The sequence below is a fragment of the Festucalex cinctus genome, chromosome 12 (genome assembly GCF_051991245.1).
Source record: "Festucalex cinctus isolate MCC-2025b chromosome 12, RoL_Fcin_1.0, whole genome shotgun sequence".
Classification (NCBI taxonomy): Eukaryota; Metazoa; Chordata; class Actinopteri; order Syngnathiformes; family Syngnathidae; genus Festucalex; species Festucalex cinctus.
The window spans coordinates 4,525,185-4,543,249 of NC_135422.1; the positions used below are offsets into that span (position 1 = coordinate 4,525,185).

Consider the following 18,065-nt stretch of genomic DNA (forward strand, 5'->3'; position numbering starts at 1 on the left):
GTTTGCCTGAAGTGGTAATCGCTAGCGTGCTAATGCTAATCGCGATTGCTAACCGTTTAGCATGTGCTAATTTTGTTGGTGTTTATTAACAGATAAATTATGAGTACTTATACCACTCAAGTCAACTTTATTACTTGATGGAATAATCAATAGGATAATTGATTTTAAAAGGATTTGGTCGTGACAGGCTGACAGGACTAGGCCTTTTAAATGGGAATGTTGCTGCTCAGTGGGCAGAATGAGGGAATTAGTGTGATTAATTAGAGAAGAGAACCACATACCTCCAGGTTGTATGTGTATGTGTGTGGTTTTGAATGTGTGCAGCCTCAGTAATTGGTTTTCCAACTCTGTGGTGCAGTTGTGCAATTAGTTTCATTGAGCCTGCACGTGCTCGTACACGAACACAAGTTGTTTATCAGCTTTTTGCTATTTCTCACTTCTCACTATCTGCCCGTGAAAGAGGAAAAAAAAACTCACCTCACTCAATAATAGTGTTAGTGTTCATCCATTTTCATTCCTGTCAGTGGGTGATTGCAGTTATTCAGTACAGACACTTGTCCCTAAGCCGTCCAAGTGCTTGGACTGCCATCTGTTTGATGGATCGGGGAGCCTTGTGGCTGTGAGGGTCCTCCGTGGGAGTTGGCGGGCCCCTTGGCAAAAGCAGGGATTAGGTAGCCAAGGAGTGCCGGAGGATGCTGACAGATAAATTGCTCTTCTGTCAGAGAGGGCTAGAGGGGACACTCGAGTCCCCAGAGGATTGCCAACATTAGCCGCTCGGCCATTTGAGACATAGCGATAATGACAGTCACAATGGCAGGAAGACGGCTCCAGCTTGCACAGGGCAAGGAGCAGAGTCGGGTTTCATCCCGTATTTTTTTTTTTTTTAACACACCGATGACTCCTGTTGCTTTTGATAGGAGGTGTTGAAAGCTGGTTTGAATATTGCCTTGTGTGCGTGTGTGAGACTTTATCTGTGCTGTTTCAGCACTTTGCAAAAGCGAAGAAATAAAAACACACCAAGGTGACTTGGATATCTACTTGTGCTGCTTTTTTGTTGATAGTTAGCATCCGACGTCATGAAGTTTATTTTTCTTTGACTCACATCGTCTCCTCCCTGATGAGAGTTTGTTCTTGCTCGGAGGCGGGCCTGCTTTGCTGCAGAGATAAGGGCGAGCTTTTGAGCAGCTGGTCTGATCGACAGCCCACACGGGACACTGATAAAGTACATCAGTGCGGCGTTGGAGTGACGACACCGAGCATCTGGCTAAACTCTGGTGCGCTGTTGCCAGCTAAAATTAGAGCAGTTTTGACAGTTGGTGGCATGAGTTATTTGGAAGTTTTGACAAGCCTCTTCCATTCTGTCTGTCTCAGTGTCACTCTTTCAACTTGATGGAGTAAAGCGTAAAAGTCAAGATGAATTTCTACTCGTCTGGTTTTTAGTAAACACACTTTTGCAGTGTGATAAAGGTTTGACTCACCTATATCATTCATCTCAATACACTTATCTTTAAGATGGAAGTGTTCCTTTAGTTTTGCTTGATAGCTATTTGTGCTGGACTACAATTGCTCAGCACAAATCATGCAGTTAGTACGTTGACTCCCATCACTCAACTCTATATTTATAGAGCACTTTATAACAACCACCTTGTTTTCTTAAAATGGAAGCCAGGAGAAGCAGTTCCAATGAAAATAGCAGAGGCCCCAGAATTGAACCCTGTGGAACACCATACGTTCCGTTTATACATGTGCATTTAATTCATATTGCACATATTCGTCCGACTACTTTCTTTTTCATGCTCGAACCTCTGAGACAGACTCACCAAATCCCTTGGGTTCGATCAAACCCAGTTTAAGAACCATTGCTTTACGGTATTCCGCTCATTGTACTGTAAGTCTGGCTTTAATCTTGATTTTACACATGGACGTTTTATGCTGATTGATGCAACAAGTGAATCATTAATAGTTAACATGCTGAGTCATGTACAAGATGTTTTGATTCGGACGTAAGCAGGATTTAGCGCCCAATTGTTTTTTTATTGTCTGTTGCGCTAGCATGTGTTTATATTACTTCTGTACGTCAGTGCAGTCGATTTCTTCATTTTGTTCCCTCGGCTAAATAACTGCCGACTTTTGTTGCACGCTGTTATAAAAGCAAAACCAAAGTTTACCAAGCACAGACATGTTAGCACCGATGTGTCAGAGTGACCTCATCAACTGCAAGATTCTTGAAAGTACCCCCACACATGGCTACAGAGACACAGGGCAGAACTCACAACACTTCCAAAATTCTCTTCTTTTCATTTATTTCTTTTTTTACTTGAACAACAGGCGAGTAATAGTTTGCAATAAATGTAAACATCTTGGTTGCAAGTCAGCTAACCTTAACACTCCAATATATAAACAATGGAGATGACCTTAGTGCTACTTCTTGGCTGCTCACAGGTTTTGTTTTATACAGAAACCAGATAAACAATCAGGATAAATCAGATAAACAAACTGAAGATTATAAACAATAGTCAAGAGATGGCACTTTTGTGGAAAAGTAGTGGTGCAACGGATCAGCGTTGATCCTTGGTCGGTTCGGATCAGGCCCACAGTTCGACCCGCGAATTGTTTGGTGGGGGGGGAAACAACAACAAAGTGTGCATTCACAGTGGACACCATTTAGACATGTCAAGGAAGCTGAAACATACTCAACGTAACACACTGCTAATGTTCAGGCTAACTTCAAAATAAAGTTTGTTTACATTGATGGCATTGAAAATAGCCTTAGTAGACGTTTTACTTTGGAAGTGGCTCACGTTGTGGCATGATGGCTCGCTTCGACGTTGGTAGTTTTGATTGACATTTAAGTGGCGACCAACATCAACACAAAGCTATCCCGAACTCACATTGAATTGCTAATTTAGGACGCTAAGAAACCGCTAATTAATTACACCGTCGTATGATACGGCAGAAGTCTCTTAGTGGCTACTGGCTAGCATGCAGCTAACTGTTACCATTACCTATTTGTGGAATATGATTTTATCCATCTCAGGAGGTGGCCATTTTGTCACTTGCTATTGACTAAAAATGTCGTGACAGTTGCTTGAGTTCTGATTGGTTGTTACCTGAGCAACTGTGATGTCATTTTCTGTTGACAGCAAATGGCAGTACAGAAGGCAAAATGGCTGCCTCAGCGTTGAACATCCATCCACACATTATCTGAACCACTTATCATTTGCAGTTTAACGAACTTGTCCAACTTTAGAGGTAAATTTTATGACTTTTTGTTAGCAAAATCAAATTACGCCCAAGTGCTCTAAGAATCCCGCCACTTGAACTCTTGTTTACAACCCTTTTGAGTCTTAAACGGCCTTTGCATTATCAGACGTGGCGGCGTCTGCCTTTTGTCCAGAGATGAGCCGCCGGTCTGCTACTGTACCGCTCGCGTGCTGAGACGTCTTTCCCAGAGGCTCCCTGCCTCTCATCAAGAACTCCCTAATCCCATTTGGCGCAATTATCTTATCTCAGCTACTCAATGGCTGAGATAGTATTATGCCGCTAATCGCGCACAGTCCAATTGGCTCACAAAAACTGAGCGTCTCCCCCTCCCTCGTCACTGCTGCTTTTTTTGGCCAGAAAGATAACAAAAAAAAAAGTGTGGACGCATTTACAGCAGGACTGGGAATATCTGCTGAAGAAGGCCGTCTCGGGGAGGATTTGCAGTTTGGTAAAGAAGACCGCTGTGAAAATATCATCATCATTTCAGCATGTGCTTTCGTTTTTAGCCGCTGTAACCTTTTCATTGTGTTCATTCAGCAAACACAAATCTATGTTTATTACCCCCTGCCTATTTATAACGCTTTTTGATTGCGTTTCACTCGACGCCCCGCCAACGTTGGTCTCTGTTTGTTGTTGCAGTATCATCGAAACCAAAGGATCCGGGGGCTGCCGTGGTGGCGCCTGGCCACGGCCGTGCTGGGCCTGCTCTTCGACAGGGCCTTCTTCTTGGCCGGACGAGGCGGAGCGAGACGGAGGTGAGGCGGCCTTCCCCCCCTCGCGTCCGTTTTAATCATCTTCACGAGGAAGCGGACGCCCGAAGGCACTGTCAAATCTTAACACGGGTCTGTCGGCGGCGAGTGGTGGCACAGGAAGGGTTTCAAAAGGTCACCGCGGGACGGAGACACGCGACTTTTATACAAGGGTTTTTTTCTTTTCAAGAAGATGCCATGATGCCCAGAGATTCCTCAAACAGGACATTGTTCATATTTTGCGATAATCGTGGTGTAGTAGTTTTGTACAGTTCATTAGTTCCATTTTTTGCACTTGGCAATTTTTGATGACCTCCACAGACCCTGGGAATGCCTTATTCAATGTTTTCTGCCATAAAGAGTATTGAAAGAATTTTACACGATGGTTAGAAAACAAAAGGAAATGTGGCGTGTTTTTTTGTTTGATTGTTTGTTTGTTGTTGTTTTTTTAAACCTTTGTGAAGTTTTTCCAGGTAATCACTCAAGTTGATTTATAATTTCCAAAGAGGCTCCTTATCAGGAAAAAAATAGCGTTTTGCACCTCAGTTAATGGTTACATTTATCTTCTTTTAATATGTTTTTAGCTTGTCATTTCCCCCTCTTACACAATAAATTCAGTAAATTTGACATTTGATATTTAGATAGGGACCAAATAGACTCCGTTTTAGAGTAATATTTACACTTGGAAGCGAGTAAAATAAAGAATTGGAAAAAAATAAAAGTGACTCAAGGTAGGAACGAACTCGCAACCTTCAGGTTGGGAGACAGCCTGAGCCACGTAGCTCTTGCTTTCTGCTTAGTATATCGCTCATGTCGATTCCATGATTGCATGGAATCTTCCTAACTCCAACAGACCAAAAATGATGTATTTGGTCTCTTGGAGAAAAGCAAACAGTAGGAGGGGCATAGCTTAGGTGGTCGTGTGGTAGTCTCCCAAGCTGAAGGTCACGATTTCGAACCTCAACCCTTGAGTGAGTTTTGTTTTAGTTTTTCCATTTTTTTTTTAACTCTGTTCCTAGTGTAAATCTTAGTTTACGCTGTAACTGAGACTATTTGGTCCCTATGGAGAGTCAAATTTATTCTAAATAGAGTCAAATTTACACTACAGAATTTACTGTGTATTCAGTCATTTGCAATAACATTGACACTGTTTCTGTACATGATGTCTCCTCACCAAGACAAATATTTAGTTCAACTACGCTCATGCTACATAACTTAATATTGCTCACTCGTCAACCAAACCTCTCTCTCTCTAAAAAAAAAAAAAAAAGAACTTTTCAGATTGCAAGGAATACGAATTTTGGGCTCAATTTCTTGTGCACAGCACAGGTCTGGCACGAGGCGCAGTCTAAATCTATGCGAAGGCAGGTTAGACCAAGTTTTGGTATTTTCGCAGATGCACGCAGCTCGGCACAGTTAAACACGCAATCGACTTGATTTGGCTCCAATGGAAGTGTCTCCTCTCATTCCCTTACAAATTGACATGGCGGGAGCAGACACTGATGCCACAAAGTGCATTTAAAAGGAACTGAAAGCAAACCTCCACGATCAGGCAATAAAGATGATGATGATGAAGATAATAATAATGCGCTCAGTGAATTGATTTCTACAGTGATTCAAAGTGTTCAAATTTATACGACCTGCGCCAATATTTAGGCATGGTTCCAGCAGCCAAAAAGTCTACGCCGTCTAACCCTGTATGAACAAAAGTATTTGCCACATACAATAGATGTTTTCTTTCTAGACTTCTCTAAATTGTAATTCTCCATACTACTATTCCTCCAAATTCATGGGAAAAGTTTGGGAAGGTCCTTTACCCTAAGTGCACTAAATGACAACAGTGGTCAAGCCAATTGCGTATTCCGTGAGAGCATCAAATCCCTCCCCTCTATTTCTGCTTTGTTCTGTCCGTGTTACTTGCAGACCTCCATGCCCTTGAAGTGGAGCTGTGGATCCACTGTTTTTGCACTAGCACACCCTTTAAGACTTCCTCCCACCTAACCAAGCCCGGTCTTACTGTACGCGAAGCTTTCCACTTAGCCGATGATCGCAACATCCCCCTTTTCAATCGGTTGTCTGGGATGTGGGCTGATGAGAAAATGTCTCGTCGTTTTCCACACTAAACGGGGTGAAGCAAAATCCTCTCAGGCATCTTTCAAGGGTTTAATACCCCCTTTTGTATTGTCTTTGGTGCTCAGATCCAGATGTGAGGCAGTTTTATTCCGCACCACCACCATTCACGACTGTATAGTTAGTCACAATGTTTTGAAGACACTGTCGAAGATTTTTTATTTGTATTTTTCCCATTAATGAACACAGGCCAACTTTTGGACCCGCGGAGCATTTACGCATCAGGTGTCTGTAATTACTTGCTCCTAAACAATGTGTCAAGTTGATCACTGCATCATGAATCGATTCCTCTTGTAATCCGCACATTCTCAGGGACAAGGCTTTGTGGGCCACTGGTGACCTTGAGAATCGCTCACAAGGTCAGACAAAGAGCAGTGTTGCCACCCACGACGAAACCTGGTCTCTTGCGTCTCTCTTCCTCCGCGTTCGTCCACGCAAAGGTACATTTTTGACCAAGGAGTCGGAGGCCGACTGACTGTTTGGGAGGCGGTGACGGGGGGCTACCGAGCGTGTCGTTAGGAAAGGAGGCGTGTGACGTGCACTGAATGTGGTTGTAGTTTCCTGCGGATCCTCAATGCTGAGCCAGTCCACGTAGCGCCCCGTCCCACCTCTGGCTCTCACGTCCTCCTTTGTACTGCTCCTTTAAGACACACCTATTGTTCGTTCATGTAATTTATTTGTTCCTATTATTTATTTTCTTTTTTTTTCTGTTTGTATATTTGCCCTTTTCTACTGTATACACTCGCGCGTGCGATCACTTCTTGTTATCCTTGTAGCAGCCAATGTATTAATTTCCTGAAAATGTAATCACGCTTGAAAATGTCATACAATTTGCACTTAAATTCAATCAAAAATGTATTAAAACCCAATCATATATTTTAATTTAAAAAAAATCCTGACTGATACTGTAATAACATGTTTACGATCGTGTAATACCTCATTACATTATTATATCATATCAACTCAACTCAACTTTATGAAAAGATTAAATTTGACCAAATTTTGACTTAGGACGCCAGCCATATGTATTTTCATATCCTCGAAGTCTTTGTGGCAGAGCAATTAAGTGGGCGGAGCTTAATTGATTAATGCTCTGCAGATTTGGTATCACACTAAATGTCAAATAACTCCAACACTGACCTCCATTTAAATCCGACAGTGTTAAAAATACACTTTGGGTGTAGAAATCAACTCTGAAATATTTAGCACCAAACTTTTTCTACTCCAGTTTTTACTGTGAATGTTCAAAACACAAGATGTGAACTTTGGATGCAAATAAAAACATTATCTGCTTACTTTACATTATCAGTTTTGACGGAAAAATAAGACACCTGAAAATGTAATTAACCCCCAGTAATGTTATTACATAGTCATAAAAGTGTTATTACAATATCAGTATTTTTAATTGTATTTGGTAAAATTATTATTAAAATTATTGACACATCTAAAAATGTAACTAACCTCCCAGTAATGTGATGTTATTACATTATCATAAAAGTGTTATTAAAATATCAGTCAATATTTTAAATTGTATTTGGTAAAATTATTACATTACTTGGTTTTATTACATTTTTGATCGAGTTAAGTGAAAGCTTTAATACATTTTCAGGAAATTATTAGATTATAGGGTGCTACAAGTCTTTCACTAATTTCAAGTTGTGATAGTTGTAGTCTGTCATGAAGAGCAGTTTAGTTTAAAATTAGCTTTGTACAAAACGGACGAAAGTAACCGACTCTGTCACCCAAAAAAAATCACAGTTTCAATTAAAACCAGACTTGGACCTTGGCTCAAGTTGATTCGATTATACATCTTGCCTTTCAACTTGAATATCGTTTGCCTTATTGACGACAGCAGCTCCGCCTCCTCTGTAGGACAAAACCTCGTCCAATGGCCTTTCAATCCCGAGGAGCTTGTTTGATCCTCGAAAAATAGATCAAGGGCGGAATGTTAAAGCTGGTGATTTCCTAGGGATGGGCCCAGTTCAAACATTTTTCATTCCCGCTCAATTCAGCAGATTCTCCACGTGTGGTTGAGCAAAGCAGCGGCTTCGATGTAGTTATTAATTTGTGTAATAATTATAACGGCACGTCGCTGCCCCGAATGAAAGGTCATCCATCGCTAATGAAACATCAGAGCTTAAAAAAACGAGTTTGATTCATGTTCCGTGAAGACACAGGGTGTTGGTTTATGCGTTCAATTCCCGCAATCTTGATCAATGAGTTGTAATCAACATGCACTGGAAAGTACTTTTGTTTCTGTAGATCCCATGGGTCCCTTAACGTGTTGTGTGTTCATATATGATGTACAGTTTGCAATTGTTTGGATTGTTCATGTTGTGTCACGTCAGCTGTCTGGCTGCGCATTGGCCATGGTGGCCCAAACGTTTGATTCATTGGAAAGGGAAACAATCTGTTTTGTTGCGATGGCGTTCCCGCGCTGCACTCGAGAGTGGAGCGACCCAACCGCCCCCCCGTGTGAGGGGGGCCATTGTATTTTACGGAAACCGTCAGTGTCTTTCAATTTTGTAGTCCACTTTATATAAATTTGAAGTTTTCGAGGAAGTTTTTTGATTTTTTTTTTTTTTTATAAGATTCCTTCTTCACGTTCTTTCGTAACTTTTTAAAAATGTATTTTCTTAACAGAAAATTGTCAGTTTTTATGAGGATTTGATTTTGATAAAGTAGGATCCTTACTCCATGATATCAAGGGCTTTTTTTTTCTTTTTCTTTTTCTCAACATTCCTTGCACAGCTCTTTGCAGCGTGTAAAGCAAACCAAAACAATTGACTGTTGTTGATTTAGCGCGTTGCGTTGCCCTTCTTTTCGGACCCGATGGAGTGTACATGTGTTTGTAAAACCCTGGAATATGCCTTTAACTGCTCAGTTTCAAATGAAGTCTTGATTATCACACACTCTCTGTATACCAAGAAAGGAGACCCAGCGAAAATGTAGCATTTTTGTAAACATTGACTGTGTGTTTTCGAGACTCTACTGTGCACTCATTTTGTGTTTATATGTTTTGTTTTGTTTTTTTCTTGGTTGTTCATATATTATGGAAGTAAAGACAATGTGTTATGTAGTGCAATATGCTGTACATATGGAGCTTTGCTCTACAAATCTTTTTTTCTGGATTTCCTGTTGTTTATTGGTACTTTTTTTTTTTTCCAATAAAATTTTATTGAACGTGCCCAGTGGGGTTGAGTCTTTCTGTATTTCTGAATGTGAAATGTGTGCCTTTGCAAGATCATTGTTCTTCTTTAAAACGTGCAATCTGAAGTTCAGACATGCAAAAAAAAAAAAAAAAAAAAGCAATACAATATATAAAATAAACATATACATGAATTCAGAGAGAGGGTGAGAACTGATCATTCCTTTCTCGGTTGAGTTGAACTCCGTCGCGAGTGTTTGCCCTCGAGAAGGTGTCAACTCGAAAAACGAAATTGGATACCTGTAGCAAATGTCATATGTACTGTTATCCAAAAACTGAGCCCCAGATGGATGAACTCCGTGTTTGTAGGTAACAAGGCCTGTGAGGCTGGCCAAGCATTTGGCAGGGTCTGCCCTCATCACATCTCTCCCGCTGTTAGGTCGTTAATTTAGCGAGCGCAGCGGGGCTTCCAAACCTCTCCGATATCTGTTGCCCGCCCTTGCGCACGTACACAGGCAAGTGTTGCATGACAACAGAGTAAGCCCATGCATGGAGCCAATGAGCGTTACCTCACACTGCATTAAGGCAGAGAGGCTGCTGAGCTTATACAGATTAGTTACACCACAGCATGGATGCCCTCAAGGCATGAGTGTGATTGATTACTCCTGACACACATAAACATGAAACTCTACAGCTTATCACTGGTGAATGTCCACCCCAAGAGTGCACTCTTCTCCAAGTGTTTTAAGTCAATTAGTATAGAGATTTGACAAGACCGGCCACAACATTATGAGAGCCAATGTAGCCCATCAAAAATCTTCATAAATATTGGTCAGATTGAAGTGACAATGAGGTGTTAATATCTGATAATGTGTTGATCACCGTGGTTGGAGATTGCCGTTTCCCAAAAGTGTGGTTCTATGCTTCATGTTTTAAGTATGATTAAATAAAGTCAAATATAAAAGTTTATTTAAATTTGAGATAACTTCATGTGCAGTTAAAGAAACCCATTTGTATTATTTCACAGATTTTACTTAATGTTTTCCAATAAAACAAGTTTGGAACACTGAAGGTGAATGCTGCTTATGAAAAAAATCTGGATCGGCAAGTCAGACTTTTTTTTTTTTAAATTCTGGATCGGTGATAGGACGTAAAATTGTGATCAGCGCACCCCTCAAAGTGACCCAAGTCAGATTTGAAAACAAATCGGAATTGAGACAGAAATATCGTGAAAACGCTGCGGCAAAATCAATGTCCTCAAGTTAGGCTCACTTAGCGAGTGGCAACGTAAGATGGCTGCCGCGCAGACCAAGATTTCTTGCAAACACAAATCAGTGTTCCGTTCAAAAGGGGTACACCGATAGCGTTTATATGGCCAAACATCCAGGTTAGAAAAGGGGTAATCGAATAAGAGCATATTTCGGTTTTTGCGCGTTTACGTTGCCTTTCGAAACTCAACTGTTCTCAATATCTGGCTTTTCAAATGGTTATTGACTGCATGTAAACATAATGTCATTTAAAATGGAGCCACTTTAGATCTTTAATTGTGCTCAGTATTGTTATTTTTGTTTTGCTTTCAAGCATGCTGCTATATCTTCCAGTCCGTAACCTCAGGGCAGACACGTGGCACTCGCATTGTCATACATGCCAGGTACAGTTTCACGCTTCGCTGATACCTGACTCACCTGTTTGGCCACTTGCTAGGGGTGGAAGAAAAAACACTCTTGTCTGCAGCCCTTTAACACAAACATAAGCGCAGGATGTGGTTAGAGAAGAGAGAAAAACAGCTCATTTCCTCAGTCGTCCTTGGCTTAGTGTAAACCAGTGTTCCCCTCCTAATCCCGTCTTGGGTGTTTTAAGTGAAGGAATGTAGGACACGTGTCATATCTGCTTGATTTCGCTTGTATCAGAGACAAGATGTGACATGGTGCTAAGGATGTTCGCGGTCCGCCTGGCTGTTTACGGAGCTTCATGGCCCCAATGCGCCTCTCCTCCAGGCTGGGCTCTTTAATAGGGAGAGAATTGGCTTCCCCAGGCTCAAACAATGGCTCCTCTGTTCCACTGGACTGGCCTCCTGCTGAAAGAGACACCCATTAGAGAAGCTCTATCTCTGGGGTCAGGCTCAGGGGTCACACACAAGTGCGGCTCTTGTTTATGTCTGCAAAGTCAATCAAAACACGGCAGCTTAACTCCTACTTGCCTGACTCTGCTTGGCGGGTTTCTGTTGGGGCTAAAGAGCAACAAATCCAAGCACAGCTTCAACTTGCTGGAAGCTCAAGAGATACGGGATGCTAAGTGAACGAGGCGGCTGCGTGAGAGCGAGAGAATAACAGCAAAGTGGCGTTGACATGCACCTCAGCACCTGCTCTGCACCAGAAGTCGCTGAGTTGACACCCCCCATCTCATCACCAACCCCCTAGCCAGGAGAACTTCTCAAGTAGTTCCTAACACTACCACCTGCAGACAATCACGTAATGATCACTTGCAGGCTCAACTATTGAACTCAACTACTTCAAATGACAACTTATTGAAGAAGATCTGGCTCCTCTGAAAAAATGAAAATACTGCCAGTTACGTTTAATGTGTGAGGAATTACTGACTTTTAATTAAGTTCACCCTCTGTGACTGTCGAAGCAAGATGAGTCAAAGTGGGTTTGCCCGCGTTCCAGATGCTGGATGGCGCAGTCTCTCATTAGGTCAGTCCATTAAGATGGCATCTTCCATCGTGGAGCTGCCAACACAAGCAAAACCAAAACCATCCATGCTTTTCCTATATCGCTTGTGCTGTTCAGGGTCTGTTTTGGAGCTGAACTAAGGTGAAAGGTGGTCTATACCCGGGTTAGATTAAGATCTTAGTAATTGCCCAATGGATAGAGCTTGATGGATGGCTAGAGCAGAAATCTAATGGATCCATGAGTCCACAGACTCCACACACAGATGGACTCTGTTTGTATTATGTGACTAAAAGTTAATTGCAGCCAAAGCATGAATCATAGACATGTATTTGAACCTAAAGAAGCCTCAGAATTTTGTCAAACTAACAGCTCTTTGTACAGTACTTTGCAATCAATCAGTGACTTCAGAGCTAGACGTTCCTTCTGCGATGGTCTGCTTACGGCTTGACCTGTCCTGAGCTGAGGTCGCCCACGTGTTTACGATGATGTTGCACTTGTTTCAGAATGGCGTTCAGAAGATCCTTGTATCTTTTCTTCTGGCCTCCTCAACTGTGCTTCCTTTCTTTGAGCTGACCTTAGAATGTTTGTTTCGGTAGGTGTAAGTTTGGCATCCTGACGAAGTGGCTACTCCATCTCGACTGGTTCTTCATGATGATGGCTTCAAGGCTTGTGGTCTTTGCCTTGTGAACGATGCTGAGGTTGTTGCGATAGTCTCCCCAGAAGATTCCCAAGATCCTCCGCATGCAGTGTTGGTAGACCTTTTCCAGTGGCCATGTCTCTGAGGTGTAGAATAGCTTCAGAAGCACGACAGCCCTGTAGACTGCCATTTTTGTGTCCGTCCGGATGTCTGTCTTGAAGGACACGGGTTTCACGGCAACCTCTGGCATAATCCAGTTGGTACTGGACTCTATCTTGGATGTCAACATTGGATGAGAGGTGGCTTCCAATATATGGGAAGTGGTCCACGTTCTCCAGGACTTTGTCGTGGACTGTGAAGGTGGTAGATGCAGGTGCGACCCAGTCCCCAAACCTTAGCTGGTACAGGATCTGGGTCTTTTTTTTGGGTTAATGGGAGAAGGGTGTAGGCGTGGTTGAAGGTGTTCAGGATATCTGTTTTAGTCTTATAAGGTGGGTGCCACACAGTTGTCATCGGCATGCTGGAACTCCATCAGGGATGTCACAGATGTTTCGGTCTTAAACTTCTGGAGAGAGATTGAAAACTCATTTGTCTGTCCTGTAGACCAGTAATATTTAACCGCAGTCCTCAAGCACCCCTATCCAGCCTGTTTTCCATGTCTCCCAAAGCCGCACAGGTGTTTCAATCGATTAGCTAATCAGCAAGCTTGCATGAAGCCTGATAACGATCCTCAGGTGTGTTTTCTGAGAGAGGCATGGAAAGCAGGCTGGATAAGGATATTCGAGGACCGGAGCTGAGAAACAGTGCTTGAGACAATGCCTAATCCTGGAGGGAGGTATTTTTTGGCCATGTACAAGAGGTTAGTATGGGGTATATACCACGGAAGAGGCGGGAGTGTTTTTGCACATCAGCTTTGGTTCCGGTTCGGTTTGCGATGTGTAGACTGCGTCCCAATTGTTGTCCCACAGGATGGACAAACTCTAAAGCCAGCTTGGGTCAGTGCTATCATTGCTATTGTGAAAATGTCGTAACAAGAAGGTGGATAACACAGCTGGAGCTACCGAAGGCACTTAACCATAACTGTAACCGTAAGATTAGCGCCGTGGACAGTTTAGTCTAGTGGGTGTATGGATGGATCAACAGATGCCAATGTACTGATGCGTTGAGGGCTATACCCAGAGGTGGGCAATTTACAATATTTTGCTGGTCCGTCATTCGTCAACTGCCTCGGAACCCTTCTGTCATCATCAGTTTCATTTCTTTTTTTAGGATTAACAGACAAAGGTAGGCCTTCCGTCAATACTGATGGACTGATTGACTCGGTTCGTGGCGATTACACCGATGGATGAAAACACACGTACGTCAGTGCTTAGTCCGTCATTTAAAAAAAAAATCATTCTTCAGAAAAAACGAGCGTCCGTCATTGACGTACTGATTGACATTCAGTACTGATGGAATGCCTACCTCTGGTAATATCAAGATTCAATCACTAGACCAATGGATTGATCTAACGGGCAGTGTAGTGCCACTTTAGTAATGAGTTTTCTCCTCACTATGAAAACTTCATCTTAACTGCTTCTTGCTTTTTTAATCCTCTGCGCTCCACCGGCTCTTTTCCTTACTTGCTGTGCGAAGGGGAGGTTGGGCAATCACTATACACCACTGTGAGTTCCCCCTTTGTTTACCAAGAGTAGGCCGGCTTTGCTCGGTGCTTTGTTGAGCAGCAGTCACTCGCAGCCTCACAGCTGTGACACACACACGCAAACGCACGCACACATACAGAAATCTCTGACTCACAAACTCTTGTATCCTGTGGTCAAGGGGAGGGATTTAAATCCTCAGAGTACCGCTTATGAACCTGCTGAACTTGTCTTCTCTGTCTCCTGCTGGCTATTGTTCACCCCTCTTGTATTCCAGCTCTATCACTTTTCATACTCATACACAGCCATTTGGAGCCAATTAAGCCATACACCCTGTAAGCCTGCACACAGTGGGCAGCTGTCTCCCCACGCTGAAAAGAAAGAAAATCACGCACTTGGCATGTAGCTGCGAGAGACACAAGCCCGGCCTAATTATCAGGGAGATGTCACTCAGTAGAGACTACGTAAACAAGCGGGGTCATTGTCGAGAACTAATTGGCAGGGAAGGAAAAAAAAAAAAAAAGGTTCCTGTAGCGGAGATAAAAATACGCAGCCGGCGTGGTTTCCTGAGGACACATGAGAAGCCCTCAGCTCCGCCGAGGCCTGAGGTGTGCGGTAATGAGAGACGAGCTCACTTGGTGCCCGCTCTTCCTGACGCATTGTCCTCGCAGCGGCGGTGGCACGTACGAGGTACACAAGCGGGGCCCCGTTTGAGGCCGGCGGCCTGGCGGGACGCCAAAGGCACGAGGCGGGCTGTCTGTCAGGTTCGCGCGCCTCACCTCGATAACGGCGTAGGGGGATGAGGAAGAGGTAGAAAAACAAGCAGCGTTACCGGGGTGGGGCGCCGGGACAATTAGGTTGGTGCGTGTGTGTGTGTCTCACGCAATGGTCCGCCGAAGGAACACTAACAACTGCAAAAACATTGGGTAGAGTGTTAAACGCTGAGGGTTTTTTTTTTTTTTTTTTTTTTTTTTTTTTTCCGAGCTCATGTTTCACAACAGACCAGGTCCTTCCCTCCTTTTCTTTCTCTCTCTTGACGTTTTCTTCCATCCCCCAACTTTCAGCTACTCTTTCTCCCCCTCCTCTTTTTTTCTCTACTTGCTCACTATCTGTATGTCTATCACATACACAAACACACAGCAAAGTTTGGAAACAACCCACCACCATCACCACCATCCTTACATGATCTGCCCCCCCCCCCCCCCCCCCCCCCCCTTCTCGCAGGCTGTTGTTGCTGACTGACAGTGCTGATTTACTCCAGCGCTGGCAAGCAGCCAGCTCATCTCAAACAATTGCACATGCAACCGGGGCAGCCTGAGGACTCGAGTTTGCATGGCAGTAAACAAAGTCGGAGTTTGCCTCCCTTCCTCCCTCAGGCAAGCCCCAACTTTTATTTTGCTCTCCCTTTTAGATTTCACTGCTACTAAACGTGTTGAAACCCCTTAATGGGGTTCAATGTGTACTTTAGCCAAGTGGCTAGCAGCAGTATGAAGGGGGGGGGGGAAACAAACAGTTTCCTTCACTTTCTATTATATTTTTTATTCTTTTTTTTTTTCCCTCCCGAAGTTTGCTGACCACCTTTTTTTATACACTTGAGCCTCCAAAGCACAACTCAATTCACTCTGAAATGATTAGAATATGTTTCTTCGTAGGAAGTAATGCACATCATAAAAGCTTTTATAAACTTTATTGACTATAAACAGGCATAGTAATCAATTAATGAAGTGACTGTCATAATTCAGTCAATTGTGTTTAATTAATTCTTGATTCGTAATCAAATTGAAATACATTGCTGGCATTGAGCCAAAACCTGCTGTGTCACAATTGGTCACAAATTTATTTATTTTTTTAATTTTTTTTTTTTTTCTATTGATCAATTCACATGTATATGTGTTGTTTTTATTTAATTATTTTTTAATTACTGAACAATCTAAAGTGTTGAAAATGACTTGCTCTCTGTGATGACGCAAAATTAATAGTTGAATACATATCGGTACGCTGTTTTTGTGGTCTCCTAAAAAGTGAAGATTTTGGACGGAAAAAGATTTTGCCCATCAGGAAAATGAGGGAAAATTGCACTACATGACTGCAACCACTGGAGGTGCTGTTGATTCAGTTTCAGCTAGGTTATGGCCTGAAGAATAACAACAATCAGTATGTTTAGATAGTCAAAAGAAAAACTTCTAAAACACAAATATTAGCAATATTCGGGTCATGTAAACATGCGCAAAAACTTCTTCACTTAATTTAAAGGGATGCTTGACTCATTGAGCCATTTTCATCATTAAAAAGTAATTTTGTCCAGAATGAATTTGATAATGGCGGCACGGTGAATGACTGGTTAGCACGTCCGCCTCCCAGTTCTGAGGACTCGAGTTCGAGTCCAGGCTTCGGCCTTCCTGGGTGGAGTTTGCATGTTCTCCCCGTGCCTGTGTTGGTTCTCTCCGGGTACTCCGGTCTCCTCCCACATTCCAAAGACATGCATGGCAGGTTAATTGGGTGCTCCAAATTGTCCCAAGGTGTGCTTGTGTGTGTGGTTGGTTGTCCGTCTCTGTGTGCCCTGCGATTGGCTGGCAACCAGTTCAGGGTGTGCCCCGCCTACTGCCCATAGCCAACTGGGATAGGCTCCATCACCCCCCGCAACCCTTGTGAGGAGCAAGCGGTTCGGAAAATGGATGGATGAATTTGATAACTTCATTATTGTTCATGTACAATTAATACCTTTAAAAAAAAAAGTTTTTCTACTTGCTGTCGACTAATGATGACATCACTTGTGCTGAGGAAGTCGGTAACGTCCAATCATGGCTCACCTGTTTTCTGGGTTTGGTCAGTAAACTGAGCCATGATTGGTCGTTACCTACTTCCTCAGCACAGGTGATGTCATCATCAGTCAAAAGCAAGTACAAAAATAACTGAGCTAACTAACTTACCATATTAATTATAGACAAAATATTAACATTTTACTGCTGAAAATGGCTCAATGAATCAAGTATCCCTTTAATAAGGGGAGCCGCTTCAGTTGTCCAGGAGTCAGCTGCGTTCCCTCCCAAACTGGCACAGATTCCCACTTCCACCTGCGCTACTCTAGGTAAATAAAAGAAAGAAAACCCCGCCCATACGCACAGTTTGACAGCGATTGGCACTCGACTTGCTGGGCACGAAATTAGGGCCCTTAAACTCAAGTTAACCAATACATGCCAGGTTGCTGCTGATATTGAAAAGGAGTGCTCACGCGTGACTGAACAAACCGCACGAACAGAGGAATAAAACCATTTTTTTCCCCCCCCCCAACCTTACCAAAAGTGTGAACACTGCCTTTAGCCATTTTCTTGTCACTTTACTTCTTTCCTACTTTGCAAAGTAGAATTTCCGGTTCTAAAGTCATCATCACATTTTCCTCTATGAACCCTTCAGTTGATAACAAAGAAATCAAAACACTCAACATACTTGTGTGTTTGATGCCGCCAATATCTCAATACGCAGAAGTCTCATGAGATGTGCAGACATTCTGCTGTCTATTATTCCCCTTTTCGGTCAAGTTTTATGTCGTTTCCAGACGCTGCCAAAGCAGCTCACGATTATTATTTTTTCTACGCGCAGTCCAGCTATTAATATAGCTGCATAATAAGCTGCTAATGCTTTTCCCCAAAGGACTGGGAATAAACTCCTGAACCCGCTCTTCTCAATAGGAGAGAAGCAGACATCTGGAATCGGGAGCCACGAGGGACTAAAGCTCTGATATCCAAACACGTTTCAATCATCACATTTATGGCTGTTCATCATTAACCTGAAATCACCTCAATCCCTCTGCGGGATGACAAA

The 18,065-nt window shown here is 42.8% G+C and overlaps 1 protein-coding gene across 6 annotated transcripts in view; it reads left to right on the plus strand.

The window, feature by feature from the left end:
• Window positions 1-9,330, plus strand: part of bmf1 (BCL2 modifying factor 1) — a 43,643-nt gene extending 34,313 nt beyond the window's left edge. For all 6 annotated transcript variants that reach the window (XM_077539158.1, XM_077539159.1, XM_077539160.1 and 3 more), the window contains one exon: window positions 3,904-9,330. In XM_077539158.1, the coding sequence (XP_077395284.1) occupies window positions 3,904-4,023 (120 nt within the window). In that variant the 3' untranslated portion in view covers window positions 4,024-9,330. The remainder of the gene's footprint in view (window positions 1-3,903) is intronic.
• The last annotated feature ends 8,735 nt before the right edge of the window (window positions 9,331-18,065 follow it).